At 38.8% G+C, this 25,178-nt stretch overlaps 2 protein-coding genes across 3 annotated transcripts in view; one reads left to right on the top strand and one right to left on the bottom strand.

Annotated features, from left to right (window-relative positions):
• Nucleotides 1-1,980: 1,980 nt before the first annotated feature.
• On the bottom strand, nt 1,981-19,684 carry pigt (phosphatidylinositol glycan anchor biosynthesis, class T). Its single transcript, XM_088332081.1, has 11 exons — nt 19,345-19,684; nt 18,304-18,481; nt 16,725-16,852; nt 14,979-15,079; nt 14,741-14,915; nt 12,972-13,069; nt 12,733-12,889; nt 9,791-9,991; nt 8,349-8,514; nt 6,802-6,885; nt 1,981-6,059 (listed from the first exon to the last, which is right to left on the bottom strand). Exons 1-11 carry the CDS (start codon nt 19,664-19,666, stop codon nt 5,810-5,812), a joined length of 1,860 nt encoding a protein of 619 aa, XP_088188207.1. The 5' UTR covers nt 19,667-19,684; the 3' UTR covers nt 1,981-5,809.
• Nucleotides 19,685-24,180: 4,496 nt separating this feature from the next.
• Nucleotides 24,181-25,178, top strand: part of phactr3a (phosphatase and actin regulator 3a) — a 61,282-nt gene continuing 60,284 nt past the window's right edge. For both annotated transcript variants that reach the window (XM_088332079.1, XM_088332077.1), the window contains exon 1: nt 24,181-24,553. In XM_088332079.1, the coding sequence (XP_088188205.1) occupies nt 24,451-24,553 (103 nt within the window). In that variant the 5' untranslated portion in view covers nt 24,181-24,450. The remainder of the gene's footprint in view (nt 24,554-25,178) is intronic.

Below are 25,178 nucleotides of genomic sequence, written 5' to 3'. Positions count from 1 at the left end.
CTTACATTTGTGCGGTTCCTTTTCAGCCATGTTTGTTGATAGAGAATCCGCAAAGCCTTCTGGGTAGTCACTTCGCTCCAAGTGAGGTACCGACCTCCCTCGATCTGAAGTGGTTATGTCATGGGTTGAGGGCACTTCTCCCTCGGTCTTGAGAGTATTGGGACACATCCCGTTTTCACGTGAACGCGCAAAACCGAGTGACTAGGGCAAATAGCGAGTGAAAGTGAGAAGAATGGTACGCAGCCTTATTCTTTTGTGTTTAAGCGTCAATGATGGTTTCCTTTTAGCTTTCCTATATGAAAATCACATCACATACATTTATTCCAACTTCCTCCCATTTCCTCTTTATTTGTCTTGTTGTGTATTTTCTGTTTTCAACATGTTTGTCTTGATGCCTACATGTCTTCCTTGGCCTACCAGTGGGCATGACTTTAACAACCTTCCTATGCTATTTGTACTTGGTCCAAATCTTCGATACAGCTGACTGTGAACAGCCCACATCTTTGGCAACCATACGCGTACAGTTACCTTCTTCAATGAGTTTGACGAGCCTGTCTTTGGTCTCAAGGGACAACTCTCTTGTTGGAATCATGATTCTTGCCAATCCACTTAGTCCAGGATCCCTCCAAGGTGTGATAACGGCACTGTTTTTAACTGCTGACTAACGAGCAGACTTTTAGTAACTGAATGGTAATATGTTGCACTTTGGAATGACCTTATGATTGTTTCATGTTTGTGAACGGAGTTTTTTGTACAGAATAAAATGTCTTAGAGAGGGCTTGCCCAGGACTGCTGATTGCATATTTTTTGCTTGGGGTTGTATAAGTTGCTCCGAAGTAGAAGCTGCACCCGCAAAAATGCTTATTTAAGAAGGAAAAACCATATGTGGCACCTGGAGTATAAGTTACATTTTGGGGGGAAACATATTTGATAAAATACAACACCAAAAACATATATGGCATCTTGAAATGCACTTCAAAATAATTACTGCTCTGCATTTTCGAACAAAATGAGATACAAAACGTATTTTAGTGACGTTAGCGCGAGAGATGTATGCTAAGGAGGGCTTTTCAACGGGATGTCATTTTTTGGCACAACATGGCAAGTTTGAAATGATCAACGCAGGCCTAGAGCGCCCTCTTATGTTTTAATGTCAAAATAACATGTGAAATGATATACCAGGAATAAATTAATTAAAGCTCAATGATATAACAATATGCTAATAATTTCACATATAAGTCAATCCCTAGCCAAACTAAGAAAAAAATGCGACTTTCTGAAAAATACAATGCTGTTAATGGCTGCATCTATCAGTGGTGACCACATATGCTTATTCATTTCCAATCTGATGTTCAACTTCAAAATAAACATTGGACATGCAACACGTGTTGTTCGTTTAAATTTTTAAACATACAATAAACAAAAATATGCTTTGAGGCAGTGTTTCTCAACTGGTGGGTCGGGACCGAAAAGTGGGTTGCAGACCCATGTTCAGTGGGTTCAGGGCCTTTGCAAAACGCTAAGAAAAGAACAGGGTCAATTCCCCTGTTAACAGTAGATGACGCTAATGCTCTGCAAATTTGAGTTGGCAGCCGCCATTTCACACCACAATAAACAAAAACACATGTTGACACATGTTGAGCATGGCAAGCGAAAATACAGTACTGTGCAGCGAAGAATATGAGATATGGATTGAATTATCTTTAAGACAAATATACTGAACCATTTTGGATTTCATTTAAAATGCAGCTAATTGAGCATTAAAGGGAACGTAATTACTGTAAAACCGTTTGGGTTTTCCTCGTCATTTTCTTTTAAACGTGAATGTATTCTATTACATCTGCACAATCCATTCATTCAATAAATTAGAGAATTTGATTATTTTTTTCTTGATTTGGGCCGCGGCTTGTAATTAGGGTGAGATGGCGGATTCTCAAATCAGACGGGTTGAGAACTACTGCTTTAAGGGACACTGTAATATTTGAACATTAAAATGTCTGTGTTTATTTGAATACAACCGGAAAAAAATGCTACAAAGCACAAGAAAGATTATAAACTATAGAGATGTAAAGTCAGCAAAGTGCCCCATTTTTCTGCCCAGCCTTTCACACATTTTCTATGTATTGGGTACACTCAGCAGCAAGATGGCGGACAATCATGTCAGCTTCTTCTCAGGTAGCCTCATGTTAAATAAATACACAGTTCTTCACCTGAGTAATGAGTAATTTAAAAAGCACATTGAAATAATGATTCATCTATTTTTGCTTATCATTCAAATATTTTCTGCTACTAGCAGGTGATAAATAATACACAAATGTCCCTTTAATATCAGCATGGCAAACATAAAGAAGCTCTTTTGAGAGGGAAACTCAATTGTCACACGTGACCTAATATGAGGGGTGAGCTGTGAGTACAGAGGCCTCTGTGTTGTTCTACATTGGAGTTCAGTTCAGGGTATAAATTCGGGCAGTCAAAAGGAAGTAAAGCAGTTCCAACACTGACACACTTCACAGAGCTAGAATGTTTGTTTGATGACAAAAATAAAAGTGGGGGAAATGTTGTTATTCATTGATACAAATAAATGATGTTTTGGTGCTGAATGAACCACATTTGAAATACAAAACAAATAACGATTGTATCAGGTCAAGGGCAATGTTCCCACTAATCTTCCACGGGTCTGAGCAGTCGCAAAAAGTCTGTAATGATCACTTGAATTATCAGTGAGTAACATCAATCCTGTGTGTGGCAACTAAATCATTATCAAACAGGTCCAAAACCTGAGATCAAATCGAGTTATATCTTGCATCTTCCGGCAATAATTATAAAAGTTTACAACAGCCCCTTTTTATCCTCCAAAAACATGCAATTATAACCATACACAGGGTAGGATATCGAGATCATACTAATATTTTATTCCTGCAGTCCAAATTATTAAAATTGGATGATTTAGTAATATTTTTCACTGCACAACTGCTATTTATGGTCAACAAAAACATACTGCTAGAAAACATCCATAAATCATTCATTCGGAAAGAGGGAAATTATATCTTAAGGGGCTGTAGTAAATTCAGAATCCTAAAGGTGAGAACCACCAGGAAAAGCATGTGTGTGTCTGTGTGTGGAGTCAAGCTCTGGAACGGTTTGCAAGACGAGATCAAACAATTTCCAACTCTTCACTTGTTCAAATTTAAATACAAAAAAACTACTGGCTGAATACAGAGATGAAGAAAATGGGGTATGAGTGATACGAGAGATTGGGTCTAGAACTATGATTAACTTTTCTATTGTTGCTATTGTTATATCATAACAGTTATTATTAATACTATTACTATCGTTGTTATTAGCATTGGTGTATTTAATAGGGAAGATGAAGGGGTAGGGAATATAAGCATCTGCTTCTTACTACCCCTTTTCGAACATATTATGTAACATTATTTTGTTGAGTTATTGTTTTTGTTCTCTTTTTACTTTAATGTTCGAAATAAAGTTTTCATTCATTCGTTATTTCCAGGGTTGGGTAGGGTTACTTTAACTGGATTACTTTCAATTACTTTTGAATTACTCCAATCCCAAATATGCTAATAAAAGACAAAATAAACTAAATATGAATTAAATTATGACTCACAACACATGGTAAGCTTTCTCTCCTGGCTTTGATCTCATTGATCTCCAGCAAAACTAACATAAAATGCGACAGAAACAAAATGAAAATAAATCCAAACAGCTTGCCAACATCATTTTTGCCGTTCCATGTATTTCGTTACTACCCAACCCTGCACAAAATTTTGTAAATTTATTCATATTTAGTTTCTGTTGTCTTTTATTAGCATATTTGGTATTGGAGTAATCCAAAAGTAATTGAAAGTAATCCAGTTAAAGCAACCCTACCAAACCCTGGTTATTTCATTCAATTGACCCATAGACTATAGGAAAAACAATTTTTACATGAGATAAGAGAATATTTTTCATGTAAATGTGAACAGTCATACTCCTCTGACGTTTGACAACTCAAAAGAAGCAAAACATGTCAAGTTGTTTTATAACTATGGTCAAGCTGAAAGAAACATGTTTAACACGCTGCAAAAAGGCAGACACTTAGTGAAAGTTACGTAAAAGGTGTGTCCACCAGTTCAACAGCAGAGACCATCTCCTCCATTACCCCCACCCCTCTATTCTCCCCAGCCTCCTCTCTCCAGCTCCGATGCGCGCATACTCTTGTTTACTCAATCTCTTGATGATATAGACTTAAAAAAAATCACGTTTCAAATATGGTAATCCGTGTTTTTTCCTGCATTCACTGTAATTCAGGCTGAATTTGCTAGGGAAGTTTGCACCTTTGAGCCCTGATTTTTAAGCACTAGATTTTCTTGTGCGCTCAGAAGGTCTGGGCTGTGCGCAGCTGCACACGCGCCAGCTTAGAGGTAATATTGGTCAAGGAGATCTAGCGTTACAATTGAAAAATAAATCCTACAAGCACATACAATTTTCAAGACTTAGAGTAACTTTATGAATGAGAAGTTCAACACGGGTTCTTTTATATTGTGTAGTACACTTGGTAAGTCATGTTGCGTTTTTTTGTATAGCCCGAAATCTGAAAATAGTTTCCATAAAGCAACTAAACATGACATGGAAATGTTACAGAGTACAGTACTGCACTCCTTAAGTCACCCGTCAAAATAAAAGTACAACATATAACAATAATGCAAAAATTGTAAAAAAAAAGTTAAATGTTGGGTTATAACACTCCCGGCATAATTAAAAAATGTTTCAATGAAACGTACAGACAAAAAAATAGCACTGATGTCGTCGCTTAAAGAGAAAACAGAGCACTCAATAGATTCACTAGTGAACTGATTCCCAAACATGTTTTTGGTTCTCAAACTTTTATTGTGTCACAGAGACGCAACCAGTAGGGCAGGCATGCCAAACATGATTTAATCTTGCCCGCCAAAAATTTCTGAGTGCGTATAAAAAGAGCAAGTCTCTAGTTCATTTCTATCAGGTTTTGATTTTTTTTAATAAATGGAAAACAGTTGTTCTCTGGCCACCGGAGGGGAGTGTTGTGTTTGTATAGCGTGGCAAGTTGTTTCAGGTATGTACTAGCATTCATTATGGTGTTAAACTAAATCAGTTAATGCATTCAAAGCCAAACATGAGAATCGTTTTTCCCTGTTTGTAAATAAATATGTTGTGTTCAGAAAAGCTCCCTTGACATCCATGATTAGAATAGTAGGGTAATAAAAAAGCATAGTACTGAAAAAGCTAAAACTTTGGAGTTGACATTCATTTACTTATCCGGCCCACTTCAGAACAGAAAGATTTGATCCGGCCTTAGTGCAAACTTGAGTTTGCCGATTCCTTCACTAGATGGCAGCAAATACATATTACCTGTATTTCCGCCACCTGCTTTTGTTTGCACTTGAAACGTGATTAGTCTTCAACCTGGTGACAGATAGTAAGTACCCTTATAAGTAATAAGTAGATTAACGATAACATTGAAATACATCAAAATCCAGGGAGACAATGCCTATTTTTTTGCATGAATTCAAAGGTGCAAACTTTATATTCTGTAAGCATGGCTTTACCACCTGAATACAACATTGTGCTCACCTGCTACGTTATGTTTACAGCTACAAAAGATCAGATATTGGATATCTGAATCAAAACCTCTTTTTGCACTTACTGTCCAGTTGATCTTTCAAACATTATTTTCAAATAAATAGAGTTCATTCAATCACTTCTTCCCAAAGTGTGACTTACTTCCCAGTGGTTTGAACTAAAAGAAACAGAGCTGTCTTCCTGCCCGGTCTCACAAAGGCGCCACGCCGCGCATTTTCCGGATCACGTTAGCAATCCTTTTGGCCAGTCCTGGGCTTGGTTCCTTAATTTTAAAACTGCCAGTGAGCAGATTGTACAAGGATCCATAACCCACAGCCACTGCAGTGCAGGTCAAGCAGATAACGTTATAAGGCATGCTAAAGTCTGGAGTGGGAAGGTTGACCAACAGAGGTTCCGTGTAGAGCCGCACAAAGTAACTGGACTCTTCTTTGCTGGGGAAGCTGAAGGCGGACAACAAAAAAAGCCAAAGGGCGGGATTAGTGGAAGCCTGTGTCCTATTTCAACAAATAAACCACTTTAAGCTTGTCTCCCTCCTGCAGCCGTTTAAGATAATTCATGCTCATTTTCTTGTTTTTTGTACATGCTTTTAAAACAAGGTGCATGCACTGCAAAAATGTCATAAAATACGAAAAGTTTATAGATGTATTTCCCTTCGGCGCAGTGGGCGTGGGCGAGAGGGGAGCGTGCTGAGTGTGCAGAGATCCGCCCACCCCTACCGCTCATTCGGAATCAAATTGCTCTGAGTGCTTGCCTGGTGTTTTTGGGTGTTTACAGTTTGTTATGTGGGTTTTCATCTTAAAGAGTCTCAACAATGAAGATACATTGTTTAATGAGTTTACATATAAAGAAATCCTTAGAGATGTATAGCAAAAACAGGGCATGTTAGTGTAACACTGTTACTGTAGTACAGCTTGTGATAGATGTATAATATATATTTATATATACATATATATATATATATACACATATATATAATTATACAGGACCGAACCTTTTACTTTACCAGCGTTGTATTCATTAAGAGTAAAATTGGAATTTCTCAGAGAAAATTTGCTTTTGCCACAATTAATCTCCGAGCCAGATGCGCTCATGAAAAGAGCCACATCTGGCTCATGGGCCGTAGGTTCCCAACCCCTGCTCTAACATTTGACATATGTAAACATACAATACATTAGTACTTACAAACTGTTGAAAAGTGTGCGTCGGTGTATGGCATCAGTATCCATGGCAACAACGCTCGGTACAAGAGAACTGATGACTGATGACCTTCAAATCGAACAAAGAAATTAGTTAAACTACTAAAACTTCAAATAGCTGCTGCTAAAACTGTGGGGCTAAGACAGGGAATCAGCAAACTCTTTGAGACACAGACTTTATTGGTTTGAAAAATTTAGCACGGAGAGAGCCTGAGAAAAATAGCTGACTCATGTATTTCAGATTTTGTATTTGTCGATACCTTGGCAATACATGAGGAAAATAGATAACACTTTCGATCCCTTTTTTCGCAATTGCATTTACCAGAACATATTGTGTTTCACTTTCTATTTGTTTATAAGGGGAATATTACATCCAATTGGTTTTGAAACACGTAATGTACAGGTAAATATATCCATTTACCAATAAAACCTTTAAGAGGAAAGGAAATGTAAGATCTCCCTTTTTTAAGCCCTATAATTTGATCATTTGCATTAAAAAGCTCAACACAATTGGGCTACTTCAGAAGTGTTTTATTGAAAGAAATTCAATATCTTTATAAATAAAATTGATTTGAGAAATAGCATACGTATACAAAAAAAAATGTAGCCAGCTATTTAACAGTTGGCCAGTCATTGGGATTTTCAAGTAAAAAATATTTTTTAGTGGTTGACTGACTAAGCCTAGTTCCAACCATTAACCTGGGAATAACATAGTAACAACATAAATAAATTGTTATTTTAGAAATGTATTTCGAACTGGGTTCCCTTTGCGCTAATTCGTAACAAAAGTAGCTCTCGGCTTAAAAATGGATGGCGATCCCTGCTCTAGGTTATTTCAATTGAAAGTTATGATTGGTTCAATAAATGCAAACTAAAAGCTCTCTCCAACAGTGACAGGGCAGTGTTGAGTATGTATAGCATGGTGAGTTTGTTCAGGTGTAAAACTGCATTTGCGCAACTGTTAAAATTAACCAGTTAACACATTATTGCCAGACGTGAAATTTTTTTATTTTTTATACTGGTCATCCGTGATTATAATATGTAGGGTAGGTTACCAATGTAGGCTGGCTGATAAGGCATAACACTGAAAAACAAAGCTAACAATTTGGAGTTGACATTCTTTTACTGATCCGGCGCACCTCAGAACAGAGTGTGGCTCCACCCTCAAAGTTTGACATCCCTGCCTTAAGCACAAACCTTTATTTTCAAAGAAATAACATCTGGATGGGTGTTCCCAAAAATGTTCTCTGTTCGATAACTGGTGGTCAGCATATACAGCGACAGTCGGAAGTTTGGACTGACGTTTCTTTGGCGACATCCAGTGAACATATTTAAAACTGCAGGTCATTGTTTGATTTTCTTACGCCACTCTCAGCATTGGGTTTCGGCCGAATTATGACATGGCCCACGGGGCATAGTTTGGCGACCACTGACAGACATTGTTCAATTAACGGTTTGTGAAAATTGAGCAGATATTTGATCTTGATATTTGATCAGATGAAATGTACAACAAAAAATATCAAACACACAAACCCGGTATAGAAGCCATGGTTTGGGTCTGGTGTGTACTCTGTCCACTTAAGAAGGGTTCTCTCAAACTCCATGGTGACTTCAGTGACTGAATTGGGCGGAAGCTGCAACAGCATCTCAAGCATGTGCGGCTTTGCACGGTCCTTGGACGGTTCGTAGTGGATATAACCTAGAAGTGGATAGAGAGCAGCAGAGCAGTTAGCATATTCTGGATTTATTAGCATTTATTACAAAACTAAACATGAACGTGATGATCTGTGAAGTCGTAAGCGGAAATAAAAGGACAAAAAAGTAAAAAGGTTAATTTAATCTAAAGGTGCTTTGCAGAATTTGGAACTTTTTACTTGCTGATGTTATCTTCTGGCTTGTCATCATTGCAGCCTCCGTCAAGCTCATGTTGCATGTGCAAATATGTGTATTTCCTAGACGCACACGAATAAACTCTTCTTTTTTCATATAAAGTGGGGTTTTAGTTGAGGTTTGGACTGTACTACAAAGGAGCCTTTTCTTACTTCCACCATTTTTGTGCAACGCCAACCAAAAAAAACTGCTGTGATGAACAAAAAGTCATTATCTTGCACATTTAGAATAGAATAGAATATGCCTTTATTGTCATTGTTACAACATGGGATATGCTGTGACAACGAAATTGGACGACTCCAGTCCCACATTTACAGTGAGGATAAGGAAACAAAGAAACAAAGTACTAACTGACTTTGTTGTTGGGGGGGTGTTTGTGAGGGTCAAACAGAGTTCCCGAATGTTTGATCTTACATTACACAGTCCAGCGTTTTTCCGAATTGCTCAGTCCACAATTAGTAGATTTGGGAGTCCACAATTGAAAGGATTTGGGAGTACAGTCAATAAACATGCCCGATTAAAGTCGCCGTCGACGATAAAGCTCCGTTGGGGTATTTAAATTATATATTAGTGTTTGTCATATTAAAGTATATCATACTGAATATTAAGTGTTAGGGTTAAGTGTTATCAAATAGTGAATTTTGAAAAACTATTAACGCAAAATAAAAAAAAAAAAAGAAAATGATTTATTTACAAAATATCCCTGAACACATCAATTGCGAGCAACCGAACCGGTCTAAAATCTGCGCAACAGATTCGGCTTGCTCACATAGCTCCTGCGTGTGTGTATACGCAATCTCTCTGTGTCCCTCTAGAGTCAGTGTTCAGAATTATGATAAATTTTGTCGATAGATGCATTATGTATAAGGAATACAGATTAAAATTAAATTGCAATTCTGCAATGTTATTTAAACTACACGTACCAGTAATTTGATCGCATATTTTCTGTAACTGCAACGGAATACACTTACATATTTTTGTATCCTGATTACGTAACGCCCTTACATGTATTCAGTTGCTCCCCGATCCTGCTGAGGATGCATTTAAAATTTGGAGTGACTTGAAATGTGTGCCTTTTTACTCACTGGGATTGTTGTTCTTCCCTTTGCTGGTGACACGCAAGGTGTGGATGTAAACATGCAGATACCAGGGCACCATGTCCAGAACCAGCACAGGAAATGCCCTGTAGGGGTGGTTGTTGTACAGCATCGTGTGGATCTCTCCAGTCTGCAGCCCGTAGCCCGCCACATAGCGCTCTGCGTTCAGCACGGGGCGCAGCATGTGAACTGGACCAGATAAAGCAGCTGCTTTGATTTGGCGTTTCTTTTTAAACAACAAGTAAAGTATGCATTGCTACTCCTTTACATGAGCTCCTCTACACACGAGAATTTCGACACCCAAATTTTTTTTGACAAAGTTCTTACTTGTTTTACGATAGAAAGTTCACGAGCAGTCCTAGAGGCTAAAACTAGAGACTGCCCGTGACGATTCACCACAATCAGCTCCGTCCAGTTTTCCTAAACACCTCCCACCATCAGGCACCCTTAGTTTTACCCGTGTTGTACCTGTATTACGCACCAAGTTAGTTTTGATCACATCAGTTTAATCACATTTGATAGCATCTTCTTTTTGAGACTTTAGCCATGAGTTCTAGAAACACTAACATGTCTGAGAAAAAAGGAGAATGATGACAATGGAAATGATGCAAAAAAAAAAAAGAAAAACCACACACACGCACAAAAAAAGACGAGCTCAGTGTTTGTGTGAGTGACAGAGCCAAGGAGTACAATCAAGAAGCAGCGAGTGCCGATCACAAAGCCCTGGAAGAAATTATACAGCACTTTGCTCCTATAATGTCCCAAGGACGTGGCAAAAAAAAAACAGCGTAGAGGAGGACGAACCAGAGAATCTGGCGTCTACAGAAGAGATTAGAGAGGTACTATGAAAGTTAAAAAAAGTTATCCTGAAAAAGTGGTAACTGGTCGTGGACAGCTCTCTTTAACGACAGCTGCCTTGTACATTTCCGTAACATTTTAAAGTGGAAGCAGAGACGAATCTTCTTCGATACGTATCTTTTCGAAAGATCTGTAGAAAGTGATAACGTTGTAAGTCTAGTTAAAACAGCATAATAAAGTGATCAATGAAAACTGTAACATGTAAAAAATTGTGAGTTCACATTCATTTAAAGTTACAGGAACTTTAATTTCAAGTGTACACAAAGTGCTATAGAGCAAATAAGCCCAACACAAAAATTGACTCCAACATTTTTGTTCCAAGAAACTCAGAACTTTGGAATGGATGCACCCCTTTTGGACAGTTCCTGAACATACCAAATCACCATGTACCATAATGAAAACTGATAACATGAAGTTTTGAATGTAATTAAAACATCCAAGGCAACGTATTTATAAAATTATGTTCTCACCATACGTAATTATGTCGATTGGAGGAACATTCTCAAGTATAGAACATTACGCAAATTTCTCACTTCTTTGGCTTTCTAACAATTTAAAACACTGTCACCCGATACTGAGTGTATCAGATATCCAAGACCACACCCATAGAGGCATGATCTGGTCAAGCGTCCCTGGTCCAATAAAAAGAGGAGCTGATCGATAGCTCATTCTCTTTTCTACTGCCTCGAATGACGGCCACGTCAAGCGGCCATTTGAGCCTCCACTACGGCCTTCAGTGCAGCACGTGGGCCATTCATTAAGACCATACGGAGCACGAGACCAAATCTGTCCGAAACTACATGTAAGAAGTAACAAGAAGTAAGAAGACGGTTGCAGATTTAACAACATGTTTGGTGGTTCTTGGGAATAAGCGTTTTTTTCTGTACAAAGGAATCTTCCCAAATCGACTACAATTATAGCGGGAAACTTTCTTTTTGTGGTAGGAACTTCGACTTTGAGCGGTCGAAAACTCCCCTAATTTAAGGTTGCCCCCCCTTTTTTTTCTTCCTATCATTAATTCTTTGTGCTAATAAATTGTGTGTCCTATTTCAATCGGCCCAGTTCATTGAATCCATGTTTTTTGGATTAGTAATTCACATCAGAACTCAAAGTACTTAAAGTTATAACGTTTTTTGTTTTTTTTTAATCAATGTAGGAAATTCTAGCATCCTTCTGAGAAAAAAAAATGATTAATGGTGGACCACAAGCAACAACAAGAGGCAAATTTGTTAACTGAATTCATTAAAGAATAATTCGTTTAAATCTTAATGATTTTCAAAATTAAAGCTAGAAAAATCCCTACAGTGCTTGCTGTAAAATTCGGACTATAAGTTAAAAACGGCCAGGGGACGTAATGGCGAGTTACGTCTGCTTTACAGTTTTTGGCTACCATTCAGACTGATCGTGATCGTTTCTTTGATGGGTGTATTCTGAACTGACCATCATATCTTGAATCCCAAGAGTTTAAGCTTACAAATATTTAGCATGACATATTTCAGTGAATGGTGACATCTTACAGACACGTACCTGTTTATCATGAGTCAAGCAGCCCCCCAGCAGAACGTTAAGGATATTATATCCATATACAACTAATATATCATGTTTTAATGAGGGCAAATGTGGTCTATAATCAGGTGCGGCTTATGTAAGCACAAAATGTTTTTTCCTTAAACATGTACTGGGTGCGGCTTATAATCATCTGCGCTCTATTGTCCGAATTTTATGGTACTTGTCATCAAAAGTCTTGTACCGTCACTCATTCCGCAACCCCTGTCCAACTCAAAATAAATTGACATTTTATTTTGTCATCTTATTTATCGTATTACTGTATTTTTTTAATTACCATCTGAATGTGTTTTAGTGATTAGCAAGATGTGTTATATAGCTATTTAAGTTCATTGTGATACTTTTAGGAGGACAGGAATGGGCCATATAGTTTTTGATCATTGTGTATCGGGAAAATTGGCTCGTTACAGGAGCAATCCGAGCAATTAGCATTATTATGGAACAAATTAAGCTTGTATGTAGAGTTACTACAGTATAGAGATTTGCAGATGCTTTTGTTAGTTTACCCTCTTTGGCCTTCCAGCGAATCAGAATGTTGAGGGATTGCGATGTGCCAAAGGTACTCTGGTTGGTCAGGTCGTATACCGCAAAGGTACGTCTGTCACCGAGCACCACGGTGGGGCTGAGCATTGGAGGAGCAGGACTCAGCTCAAAATTCTCTCCCTACAAAAATGACGGCCGTCACTCTGAAACTTGCAATCAAGAGATGATTGTGTTTAGCAAGATTTTGCGGCGCCAATCAAACCTCCGCATTGTCAGAAACATCGACGTAGATTTTACTGGAGGAAGCCAGCGGGCATGCTTCTGTCACGGTACGGGAAAACATCTTAAAGAGGGACCAATCTGCAGAACAGAAACTGTGTGTTAAGTAGGGCTGCAACAAACCCCCATTTTAATAGTAGACTAGCCACAGACTACTGAAAAGATTACTCGACTGATCGGACCGCCCCCCCAACCCTCCCCCTTAAATTTAATTTGAAGTTTAAATAATTATTTGGCATTTGATAATTTTTTTTTCCTTGAACATATTACGGATTCGTACAAAAATCAGGCATCAAAATAGGTCGGTAGTTAAAAGGGTGGTTGTGGAGTAGGGCTGCACGATTTTGAGAAAAAACCTGATTGCGATTTTTCAGACCAGTGTTGCAATTTCGATGCGATTTTTTTATTTCAAAAGAAAGGTACATTTTCCGTCCTATATATGGTTTATTTTCGTACGTACTTAACCCTTGGATGCATGACCTACCAAGTAAATACATTCTTCCATGAGTGGAGTTGGTAATTAGTGGCAAGACAAAATAAAAATTCTAATGGCATCATATCATACACATGTTTTATAAGGAGTACTTGGAATATGACAGAATTACAGCTTTTTATTTTTAAATATTTTAAGGATAACAACCCATGGGGTAATTTTTAATCCCACTTATGCATTCAAGGGTTAATACTATTGACATGCTTTAACCGGCCTGTGAAACGTCAGACTGTTGAGAAGCAAAGACGTGTCTGTATGATGTCACCAGTCACGCCAGGACATAACCTTAGAAAATGTATAAAAAACAAAAAAGGTTTTTTCAGATTGTGACCAACTTTTGACTGGGACCAGGTAAGGCTTCATGGTATTGTCCTATTAGAGATTCCTATGCTACACTCTTCTGCAGGCATGCGATTGCAAAAAAAAAAATTCAGACGAGAATAAAAACCTTCTATTTCTGTGTGTTACAACTTGTTAGTAGCACTTGCAGTGATGATTTCAGTTCGGGACAAAACGTGAGAGTGTTTTCTTCAAAAGACACCAAAACAGTCCAGATTCTCCAAACAATTCAAAAACAGCATTCAATTGACTTTGGGTACGTCTAGGATGGAGATTTTAGGTGAAATTTACGGGGATTAAATTTAATGAAACAGCGCCCTTTTCTGGGAAGCTTTGTTAGGGTTGCTGTCTATAAATCCTTGAAAAGAAAACGCAGTTCTAGGCGATGACACAATCGCACTACGTTACATCGCAATGTCGATTAGATTCCGTGTAATTGTGCAGCCCTAGTGTGGAGGACATGTGTTCCAGTACACTGTACAACTCAACTGGATATATATATATATATATATATATATATATACTCAGACAAAATAATAAACATATATTTTGTTGGGTTGTACAGTGTACTGGAACACACTCAGATGCTTTTGGCTTTCTGACAGGCCGTATCCAGGCTAAAATGCTCCAAAACTTCTTAAGTTTTGGAATGCGTAATTAATGTCTGTGTGTTACCGCTCCAGACAGAGACGCTTTTGGCGATTGCGTATGCGCGACTTTTAGCAGAGATTATATTAATGTAGAAAGGGCTCTCTGTAGGAAAAATGTGTCAGGTGACTATAGTGGACAATGAACTTTATTGTGGACTATTTCTATCATCGATTTTTGTCGTCAACGTTTACTAAGCGTTGCAGCCCTAATGCTAAGAATTTGTCCCATTGGGGGCCATAAAATCAGAAGGAGTTCGGTTAGATTCAGACCTCGTTTGCCTTGTCCGGAAGCGTGAATGTCAAAAACTACATTGAGAGTCTGTCGCAGCTCCAACGAGGTGCTCGTGCAGTGCGCGTCCTGACATATAGGTCGGATGTGCACTGCCTCGGAATGGAAACTGCTGTGGAAGACTTTCTCAGACTTCAACAGCACAGCCAGGCCAGCCTGCAAGAGTTAAGTAGCAACTTTAACAAACAAGTTTCCTAGCATGGATTGTCAACAACGTACCTTGGAGCTACACGGCAAGAGTTTCTTCCAGGGTGTCAAATTTTCCGTGCACACAACCTCACGGGGTAGGATGGCGTAGCGAAGGAAGCGGTGGTCTGTCACTTTGGGGGCAACAAGATGAAGCAATTTTAGTAATACTTGACTTTTTTAAGTTGACTATTTAAAGGAGACAGTTTAATGTTCTCCCAGTATTGTATATTATATTTCAAACTACTACCCACCCCTCAAAACCTTTTTCAAAATTTTGATATACTTAAAATCTTATGAATTTTATTGGAGTCTGTGAACTTATTTGTGTGTTGTTAAAAGACTGAAACATTTAAGTTTTATTTATTATTTTCACATTTGTCTTTCTGAGGTTCCCATCCTGATAATATACATTACCTTCATCAAAGCACAGAAAGTTTATAAGATATTCTGCTTGAAGAGTTTGATGTGGAAAACCTCTGTAACCTACATAAGACAACGGTCAAAGCGGCGCCGCCACCGAGCGGCTGCCTTTTCAAGCAGTTGCCCTGTTATCTCTCACTTTTTGTGATTTATTGTTTTATTGTCTGCTCCTATCTTCTGTGTTTTTCTTCCCGTTTGACAGCTACACTTTGGATGACTTTCTATCCTATGGACATGGGTTTTAGCGCACAAAAATGCGTTTATTCGAGGAATCAACTCCCTGCCCTGAAGAATTCTCGTGCTGGCGTGATGAGGGGGCCAATGGTGGAAGAAGAGCCGGAGCTAGCTAAGCGGCTAGCAGCGTTATAAGTCTTCGGTACCATCCGTAATCATGGTAAATGTGAACTCACTACCAAATAAGACCAACGAGTGCTGGTGGAAAACATCGAAGCGCACAGGGAGCGCAGTTGCTGTGTTTTGCGGAAATGTGGCTCACGTTTAGCACCCCGGACGCTAACGTGTAGCCACCCGGAGCTACCCGGAGCTATCCGGCTTCAGCGCTGCTATACAGAGACACGAAAACCTACGGGAATCGGAGAGGAGACGGACTCGCTAACACGAGGTGGTGTATCCCTGGACACAAAGAAAAAGATTTCCATCTGCCGCAGGGATGTCGAACTTTTGGACTGGCGTGTGACGTCATCCACTCCGCTACAAGCACCCCTAGGGCATCATGTTAATCTGTTAATAAACAACAGGGTAGACTGCTGTAAGTGTGAATTTCCCTACGGGGATGAATAAAGTACCTATCTATCTATCTATAACTGGGGCGACCGGAGGACCACAGGAATTAAAGTTTGAGAAAAACAGGAAATATAGATTTCAACTCATTGAAAAGCATTTATATGCACTAACATTTTACTTTACGTATAAAAAAAGAAAAACTACAATCCATGTTTCCAGGTTCAACGTAAGGGAGGCAATTGGTCAATAAGTCTTTAGAGGAATTCTTTTTTTTTAAATTGATCGAGATGATTCTAATGATGACAGTTTTCTCATTTCAAATAACAAATACCGCACACACTCAGATATTCTATTTCAATTCACATTATGTAATATTGTTGTCCAGTGTCACATGACACCAACTGCCTATATATTTTATGCATTTTGAAATTAACTTGGCTGGAAATGTACATACAGTCAGGCTACCAGACTGCAGTAATTGGTGGAAATTATGACCTAGTGGTCTACATTATAATTGGAACAACCAAATGCAAGAGGACTGAGTGTTTACATAATCCGAACAAAAAGTGCCCTCCTCTAAAAAAAGAAAGAAAAAAAAGTAAAAAACTTTACCATTGCCGATGCCCAGTGGCTTGAAGGAAGCACTGGGCTGAATGCTGCTTGTGGAGTCGATAGAGTCCAGCGAGGCACAAAAGATCCCAGACAAAACATTTGTCAGCTCACTCCATGTACCATCCACACTGCAATGATTCAGAAAACAACAGCTACACTGTAATACTTAATAAAAGCACTGAACCAAATGGCAGTTTTCCCCAGACTCAAACAACTCAAGTTACCTTACATATTTTGAAAAGACAACCATATTTTCCAGATTAAAAAAAAAATAACAAAAAATTGACCAGATATTTACAAGTGCGCCTTAAATACAACAGAATATGGAAATGCACACAGTAATTACAGGCTAGTGTTACCAAACTGGAAATGCACACAGTAATTATAAGTATGCAAAACCATACACGGTTTTGCTGTATTACTGTATTTAAGTAATGCTTGTGCAATGATTAATCAATTCGATAAACATCGCTAATCTTACTTTTCGAATAGGGAATTGAATCAGTTTGATGGTTTGAACAAATTTATTGACACTAAAAACAGAAAACAATCATGACAATCTCAACAGCAATTAAGCACATTCACAATATTATATTCCAATATTACGTTTTTAACAGCAAACACAAAGTGAGGTTTGAACAAACCTTCTCGAAAATCAAACATATTCACAATTTCATTATATAACATCTTTGTTAGTGTCAATAGATCCGTCCAGGCCAAAGTCGATTGTCCTGGGTCTGAACAAATCCACCGACACCAACAGCAGCAAAACACAGCCATCAAGCATATTCACAATTTTTTTATATTTGACAATATGACATGACGATATGACGTTTTAACATTTTTTCCTGACATTTTCAACATCAATTAAACAATTTCAGAGTTATTTTCTTTTAACAGTAGTTAACCAGCGTGTAAAAGGCAATACTATTGTGCAAGGGCATAGCTCTGCCAGGTGAGAGTGCCAACACTTTTTCACTGGACCATAGTGGTACATACAACAAGGTATTAGACCTTAGCTCAATAGCACATCATTTTTACTCACGGTGCATGGAGCACAGATTTGCACAGTGCAGTCTGATAGGTTAAACCGTCTCTCCAGTTATTAACCCACAAATGTTTGAGAATGGAGAAAACAGAAAGTATTTCAACAAAATACATATACAAGCTCTTATACAAACTAAACCCTGACGTTATTGGCGCACAGGTGAAGAAGTGGAAGGACTGTTTAACTGGCAAATAAGTGTTGTGGCAACATCAGTAAAAATGGTGTGATAATGGGATAAAGTCTAATGCCATTTCATATGGCATTAGAACCACTGGTGGTCTAGTGGTAATGAGTCAGCATTCTCACCACAAAACTCTATTTTAATTCAGATTTGCATGCAATGTTTTTGCGATTAAGGTCAGTGGTAAGTATTAATGCAATGTTTTAATATGTACCTGTACACATTAAAGCTCTCATTGTAGACTCAAATTCATGTGCCTTAATTATGAAAAAATTATGACAGAAGACTATTTTTTTTGGTGTGCGCCTAATTATCCGGTGCATCTTAAGTGCGGAAAATAAGGTACTTACTCTGCAACAGTGTCCTGGAACCAAACCCAGAGCTCAGCTCCAGGGGGTGATGACTGATAAGGTTGTCCCCACTGCATCGTCCTCCAGTACCCTTGCGTCAATGTAAAGTGCAACTCCCGCACAGAGAATTTTGAGATAACCTGGCCCAGTGATTTGGGAAACAGGCGGTAGTGGGATACTGCAGAGATGGCAGAGAGCAAACAGTGAGACAAAAACTATGATGGATTCATCAAACTATTATACAGAAAATGTCTGTGGACACTATTGAAGTTTATATTGGGTTTTATGGGGTTGACGCAACAGATACTTACTGTTTAAATCTAGGCTTCAAACACACTTCTATTCTATGGCTTAGGAATGACTTATATTTCATGTTGACGCTATCTGTGTATTGTTTATTAATGCTACATCCATTGCAACCTGGTCATCATAGAGGAGGGATCACCTCATGTGCAGTCCCCTCTCAAGGTTTCTTCATTTTACTCATGTAGAGGTTTTTAAGTTAATCCTTGCCCTCATGTAGGTTTTAGATAAGGGATTGGTCTAATAATAGTCTGTAGTTTGCAATAATCTGTGGTCTTTGTAGCCCTTTTGTGATTAAGGGCTATACAAATAAACATGACTTGACAACTCCTGCCTGCGCAAAGTACACTGAGTTTAATTCACTTTTAGATACTTTCAGACCCAATTTACCAGTTTCTATTAATTGAGGAAATTTGGTGTAAATATTGTATTTTACAGAGCCACAAATAATGTATTTGCAATTTATATTGGTGATGTATGATCTTGTGTGTGCATTTCTCAAGACAGGAATTTTAAATCTTGAGTAAATCACAGATATATGTGAGGATCTGAACAATACTTTTTCCCCATTGCAATTTACCACAAGGAAAGGCTTCCTTAGTTTTTTGAATGGCCCATAATAAATGTCCACAATTGATCCTTAATTCATAGTACACTATCACACATTTCATAGTGCCCTGTTAAGAAGTAGCATGTTTTTTTTTTTTTTGTGCAGTGCCTGAATCAAAAGCCACTAACCTTTTTTCCCTGCATTGAAATCTGCTTCCCACAGGGTTCGAAACTGGAAACTAGCGTACATATCACCCGACGCTAGTGGTCTTATGACCAATTCTTCTTGAAAATCGTCTTTCCATTGTGGAGCAGTGTCGAAAGTAAACAGACCGGACTGCTTTTCTGTTCCTATTTTATCCTGGGAGGCTTTCTCGACCACTTGTGCGGGTTGAAGCGGTGTGGGAAGATGGCCATTGTTTACATTTGAGTCTTGAATTTCTGCGACGAGTAATATCGTCAAATTAATAAGAATAAATAGCGAGGGTGAAAAACACCAATGAAGTGCCATTTCTTCTGTGGTACGATATTTTACTTCCGTATTGCGTTACAAGTCACCAACAAGCCAATAGATATTCGCTTAGAGGAGTCATGTGACTGTAGACGAATGATGATAATTTCGGCTTCTTTTAGAGAACCGGCTTTTTCAGCTCGGTTCACTAAAGGGGGGCGACTCTTTTAGCTCACAATCGGCTGTTGCGTTTGTTTTTGTTGCTTTAATCCCTATATTACCAATTTTGATGTAGCAATGTGCAATAAATTACTTAAAAATGGGAAATAAAACAACAACAAAAAAGAAAAAAAAGAGTAAAAACTAACAAAAAAAGAAAATGAAACACACAAAGATCCATAAAAACAAAAGGGGGAATATTTTTAGAAAAAAGGCACCAAAAAAGAAGTAACAAACTATGGGAAAAAAGAAACAAAAGATTAAAACAATAAACGTTCAAAGAAAGAAAAGAAGAAGAAGAAAAAAGAAGTAAAAGCTACGAAATACAAAATGAAAAAAAGGAAACGCAAGAAAAAATAAGTAAAATCTAAGAAAAAAGAAACAACAGAAGGAAAAAAGAAATGAAAAAAAATGTAGCGAAAAAAGAAAACAGCCCTAAAAATGGTAAATGGTCTGCGTTTGTATAGCGCTTTCCATTCACACACACACTCACACACCAATAGCGGCCATGCAGCCATGCAAGGCGCCGACCTGCTTATTGGGGGCAATAGGGATTCAGTGTCTTGCCCAGGGACACTTCGAAATATAAGAAGAAAGAAAGCTATTAAAAAAGGTTTGGGGGTGGGAGGGTGTTTTCCTTTTATTATACGTATTAAATGACTTGACTGTAATGTAACACTACACACAATAAATTAATAAAATTGAAAAAAAAGATCTCTCATCCAACAAAATTCTAATAACGCAAAACACATCAGTTAAATTTTTTACGATCTACATAAAAAGTTAAGCAAAATATTTTTTACCATTTATGTACCCAACAAATTTAAAAGTGGGGTGTGTCATTTCATGTGTTCTTTAAAATTGAAAGTTAAATACTTTCTATTAAGTATGTGTTAACAATTTCCAAATGATTCCAAAGAGCCCTTATGCTTGTATCTCCCTTTTATAAGAGTCAATAGGCTTGGAAAAAAAGATAGGAGGGAGTGCTCTAAGGTAACATAATGCTTGTCTCTGCAATTGTGTCACATGAATATGGTGAAAGTAAGAAAATGCCTGCTTCTAGTAAAGTCCAAACACCAACCCAAACCCCAATAAAGATGAAAAAAGAAAAGTTTATTTGAGCATATCTAAAAAAAAACTATGTACTTGCATGCATATGATGAACGAGTTGACACGAGCTGCAATTAAGATTTTTAGCCAGGGTATGGCGATAAAGAGTAACAAAGTTTCAAATTCTATACATTAATTATAAAGCACCAAAGAAAGATATCATCATCCTGTATGGTGACTGGAACACCCAAATTGGTGTGAATGCTCAAAAATATGCGGAACAAGCTGACACCCGGAATCCAATGAAAGAGGGCAAAGGCTTCTTGAACTTGCTAGCTACAACAACTTGGTCCTGGTAAACACTCTTGGCAACCACAAAAACTCCAGAAAGTAAGCATGCCAACACCCGGATGGAATCCATCACAGTCATGATCTCTCAATGTTTTAAGAGTGGAAGCACCCTCATAAAATCCAAGAACCAACGTGGGAAGCAATCACAACCTTGTCACGATGGTCCTTCGTTTTTGCCTTTAGAAAATCAAGGACTCACGGAACCCATGGATCCAGATTGACCTTTAGCGACTGAAAGACCCACAGGTGGTCCAGCGCTTTCAGGCAGCTACACAGCCCATGTGACAAATAAAACAGTCCCCAACACCATCAGAGGCTACTTTGGACAGTATGAAGAACTGCTGTCAACTCTGGCAAACCAAAGTTGCATTCACATGGTAATGTTACAAGATTAACAGGACTTGCCAAGATCCATTTGACTTATTCATGGCCATACAACCCTGAGATGCTAAGCAGGCTCTGGCCTGGTTAGTATTCAAATGGGAGATCGCATGGGAGTACCAGATGCAGTAAGTATGTCATTTGGCACACACTCTGCTGCGACAGCACTGACTCTCCCCCCTTGGTACAGTCGGTGAAAATAAATTCCATTAAAGGGACTAAATAGATTGAATCGAAACTTCCCCAGGGCACAGTCCAAGGGAGCAGAACTAGAGGAAGATAGAAGAAGAACAGCGCCAGCAACATCAAGGAATTGATGGGTGCCGACTTTGCCATGACCCTGACTCAAGCTAGGAACTGTAAGCAGTGGGGAAAGCTGTGAAGGATTGTGTCCTCGGTGGTGCTCCGACGACTGAGGTGGTTAAGGGATCCGTGAACCGAGAACAGCTCCTTTGAAGCCAGGAACACAGAATTCATGCTTAACCGTGGTGTCCAACCCATCTTAAAGCAGAAACAATGCCATGAAAAAGTATTTGCACCCTTCCTGATTTCTGTGTTTTTGCATATATATCACTTACACAGGTTTCAGATCATCAAACAATTTAAATATCACACAGAGACCACCCAAGGAAATACAAACTGCGGTTTTAAAATGTTGATTCTGTAAATTATGGTAAAAAAACAACAAAACCTATCTGGCCCAATGTAAAACTGTAAATGCCCCCTGAACTTAATAGCGAGTTGGGCCACCTTTGGCAGCAATAACAGAAACCAAACATTGACTATAATTGGTAAAATTATTTCACAGCGCTGTAGAGAAATTTTGGCCCACTCTCCTTTGCAAGATTGTTTCAAAACTGCCTTATCAGAGGGTTTTCTACCATGAACTACCCGTTTTAAGGTTATCCTGCTGCATTATTCAAGAGCGCTGGAGTTTGAGGGCACAAACTGAAGGCTGTACGTTCTCCTTCAGGATCTTCCGGTAAAAAGCAAAATCTATTATGCCATCAATGACAATAAGTTGTCTTGGTCCTGAGGCAGCAAAGCAGCCCCAGACCATCAAACTTCCACCAACATGCTTTACTGTTGGCATCATGTACTTTTGATCTAATGCTGTGCCATTTTCACGTCAGATGTAACAGGTTGCACACCTTCCAAAAAGTTTAAACACGGAGCCTAACTGAGGGCAGGAAGGCCTGCAGTTCCTTTCATGTTTTGCAAGGTCCTTTTGTAACCTCCTGGATGAGCCGTCGTCACACTCTCTGAGTGATCTTAGTTGGTCGACTACTCCTGGGAAGGTTTGCCACTGTTCCAAGTTTTCGCTCTTTGTGGATAATGGCTCTGTCAGTGGTATGCTGAAGCCCTACAGCCCTGGAAATGGCTTTGTGACCAATGCCTGACTCATAGATTTCAATCATTTTTCTAATTTCTTCTGGAATGTCTTTGGATCGTGGGATGTCAACTGTGTTGAGATTTTGTAGCCAACTTGTCTACCAGATTCAATGTGTGATTTTTTGATTCATCATAGGTTTACTTTATCACATTGGGCCGGATAGGCCTTGATTAATTTGTGCCTGAATAAATGGAATCAACATTTTAAAACTGCATTCGATATTTACTTGGGTTGTCTCCGTGTGATATTATAATTGGTTTGATGATCTGAAAACTTTGAAAGTGATGAATATGCATAAAACATATAATTCAGGAAGGGGGCAAAAACCTTTTACCGGCACTGAAAGTAAAGTTCTGGTAAGGTTAAATTTGTGTGTGGAATGGGAAGATTAGAGGTGAGGATAAGAGTGAGAGTTTTCTGTGTGATACCTCTTCACATTCGTTCTGCCTCCCCCATGGTTCCCCTCCATAGCTCATTGGGAGTGTTTTTTTCTTTTGTATTACTTTAGACTCCTCTTCCATTTGTATCCTAGATTCAATACACACTGTTGTAAATAGTTTACTGTTGAAAATAAACTGTTTATTTTGTCTCTAGCTCGTTCTTTTTTGCCTAAAAGGGTACAACTTCTCGCAAACGGTTACTCTCCCAGTGTTAAGACATGGTAAGAGCTGGAATGTAGGGGCGCATGCGCACTTCGCATTGGTAGGACGTTTCGATGCTAAGAAGAAATTTCAGAACAACGGCTCTTGATTGGTTGTGGGCTGGCTCCCAGTATCATTTCCAAGAGTCACCCCATAGATCTTTTTCGTTCGCAAACTACACATCACTACTGTAAACCGCTCAACGCTTTGTTTTCCACATTTACGACAAAGACATTGATTAAAAAATAAAATGCATCGTGTTATGTCGAAATTCTTATAAAAATTGTAAGGTGTGTACAACTGTTTGTATGAGGGGTTTATTTTAAGATTTGTTTTTAAAACACAATTGTTGCTTAAATGACTTTTATTTTGGTGGTAATGATAAATTGACGGCTTTTATCATTATTTTAAAGCAGGAGTGTCATGGCTGCACACCCACAATTTACGCTGATTCACGAGAAAATAGCAATTCGAATGTAACCTGGTAAACTACATTTGTGCTGAATGTAGATGGACAGGGACGGACGTAGGGCACATCATCATCATCATCATCTCCCCCAAACCACCACCATCATCTTCGCCCATCCCCAACCTCCACCACCTTGCAGCCGCACATGCGCGTAAAAATACACACGCATGCACTTCCACGTTTCCTTTCCCGACTATGAAACCCTAAAAACGCTCCAAGCCGCCGTTGTCACCGCAAATTAATAGCTCGCTGGCTCGCACACTGCTTTCCTCCTCCTGACCTTGCCCGCCTCCGGCTTGCCTTCATAATATTGGATTTAGGATTCCTGCACTGTCCACCCATGGCCACATCAGATGGACTAGACGGCTGTCTGCAGCGAGGCCGATCTCAAAGTGACCCGAATATTCTAACTGAACCGGGGATCGATTTGGCTCACGGCACAGGTAAGGCAAAATGCCTCCGTCTCGAAATAAAAAATGGGCTTTTATAACCTTCATAAATGTCTACTTCCAATTGAGGTGTATATCAGAGATTGAGCACCTCCACTCTCTGCACGTTGAATGAATCAAAATAATGAAAATATCACATATTTGGCTGTGTTCCACGGCAAATGTAATTATGCACACAGATGGTTGTAAAGACGCCCGTGGCACCAGCAAGTGTGTCACAATGCGCACATTTGAATGCATGTTGCTCATTCAGCGCATCTTGCTTATCAATATGAACAATGCTGCTAGCTGTTGCGCCGCTATCTGAGCCACTATTGTCCGCCGTGGAGACACGGCTTCTATTTTATTGGACTGTTTTTGTTGCGAGCGATGCATTTGTACACACTTGACGTTTTGGTCCCATTGACATGTCCATGAGTCAACGATTGTGTTTTTTTCCCACTGAGCCCTATACAGTTATGATATGTGTCGGCGCGTTACTTTAAAAAGTCATTTGTTATAGTTACTTGACACTCCATTTAAAAAGTAATAACAATTTATTTGGTTGGCTTGTATAATTTTGAGAACTTGCAATCGAACGATTAGACGAGACACTCCATATCCATATTCATTTTAGCTT

The sequence above is a fragment of the Urocampus carinirostris genome, chromosome 3, assembly GCF_059441175.1.
Source record: "Urocampus carinirostris isolate Australia breed hairy pipefish chromosome 3, RoL_Ucar_1.0, whole genome shotgun sequence".
Lineage (NCBI taxonomy): Eukaryota > Metazoa > Chordata > Actinopteri > Syngnathiformes > Syngnathidae > Urocampus > Urocampus carinirostris.
Note: the sequence above shows the minus strand (reverse complement) of the source record. Positions and strands in the feature narration are given on the sequence as shown.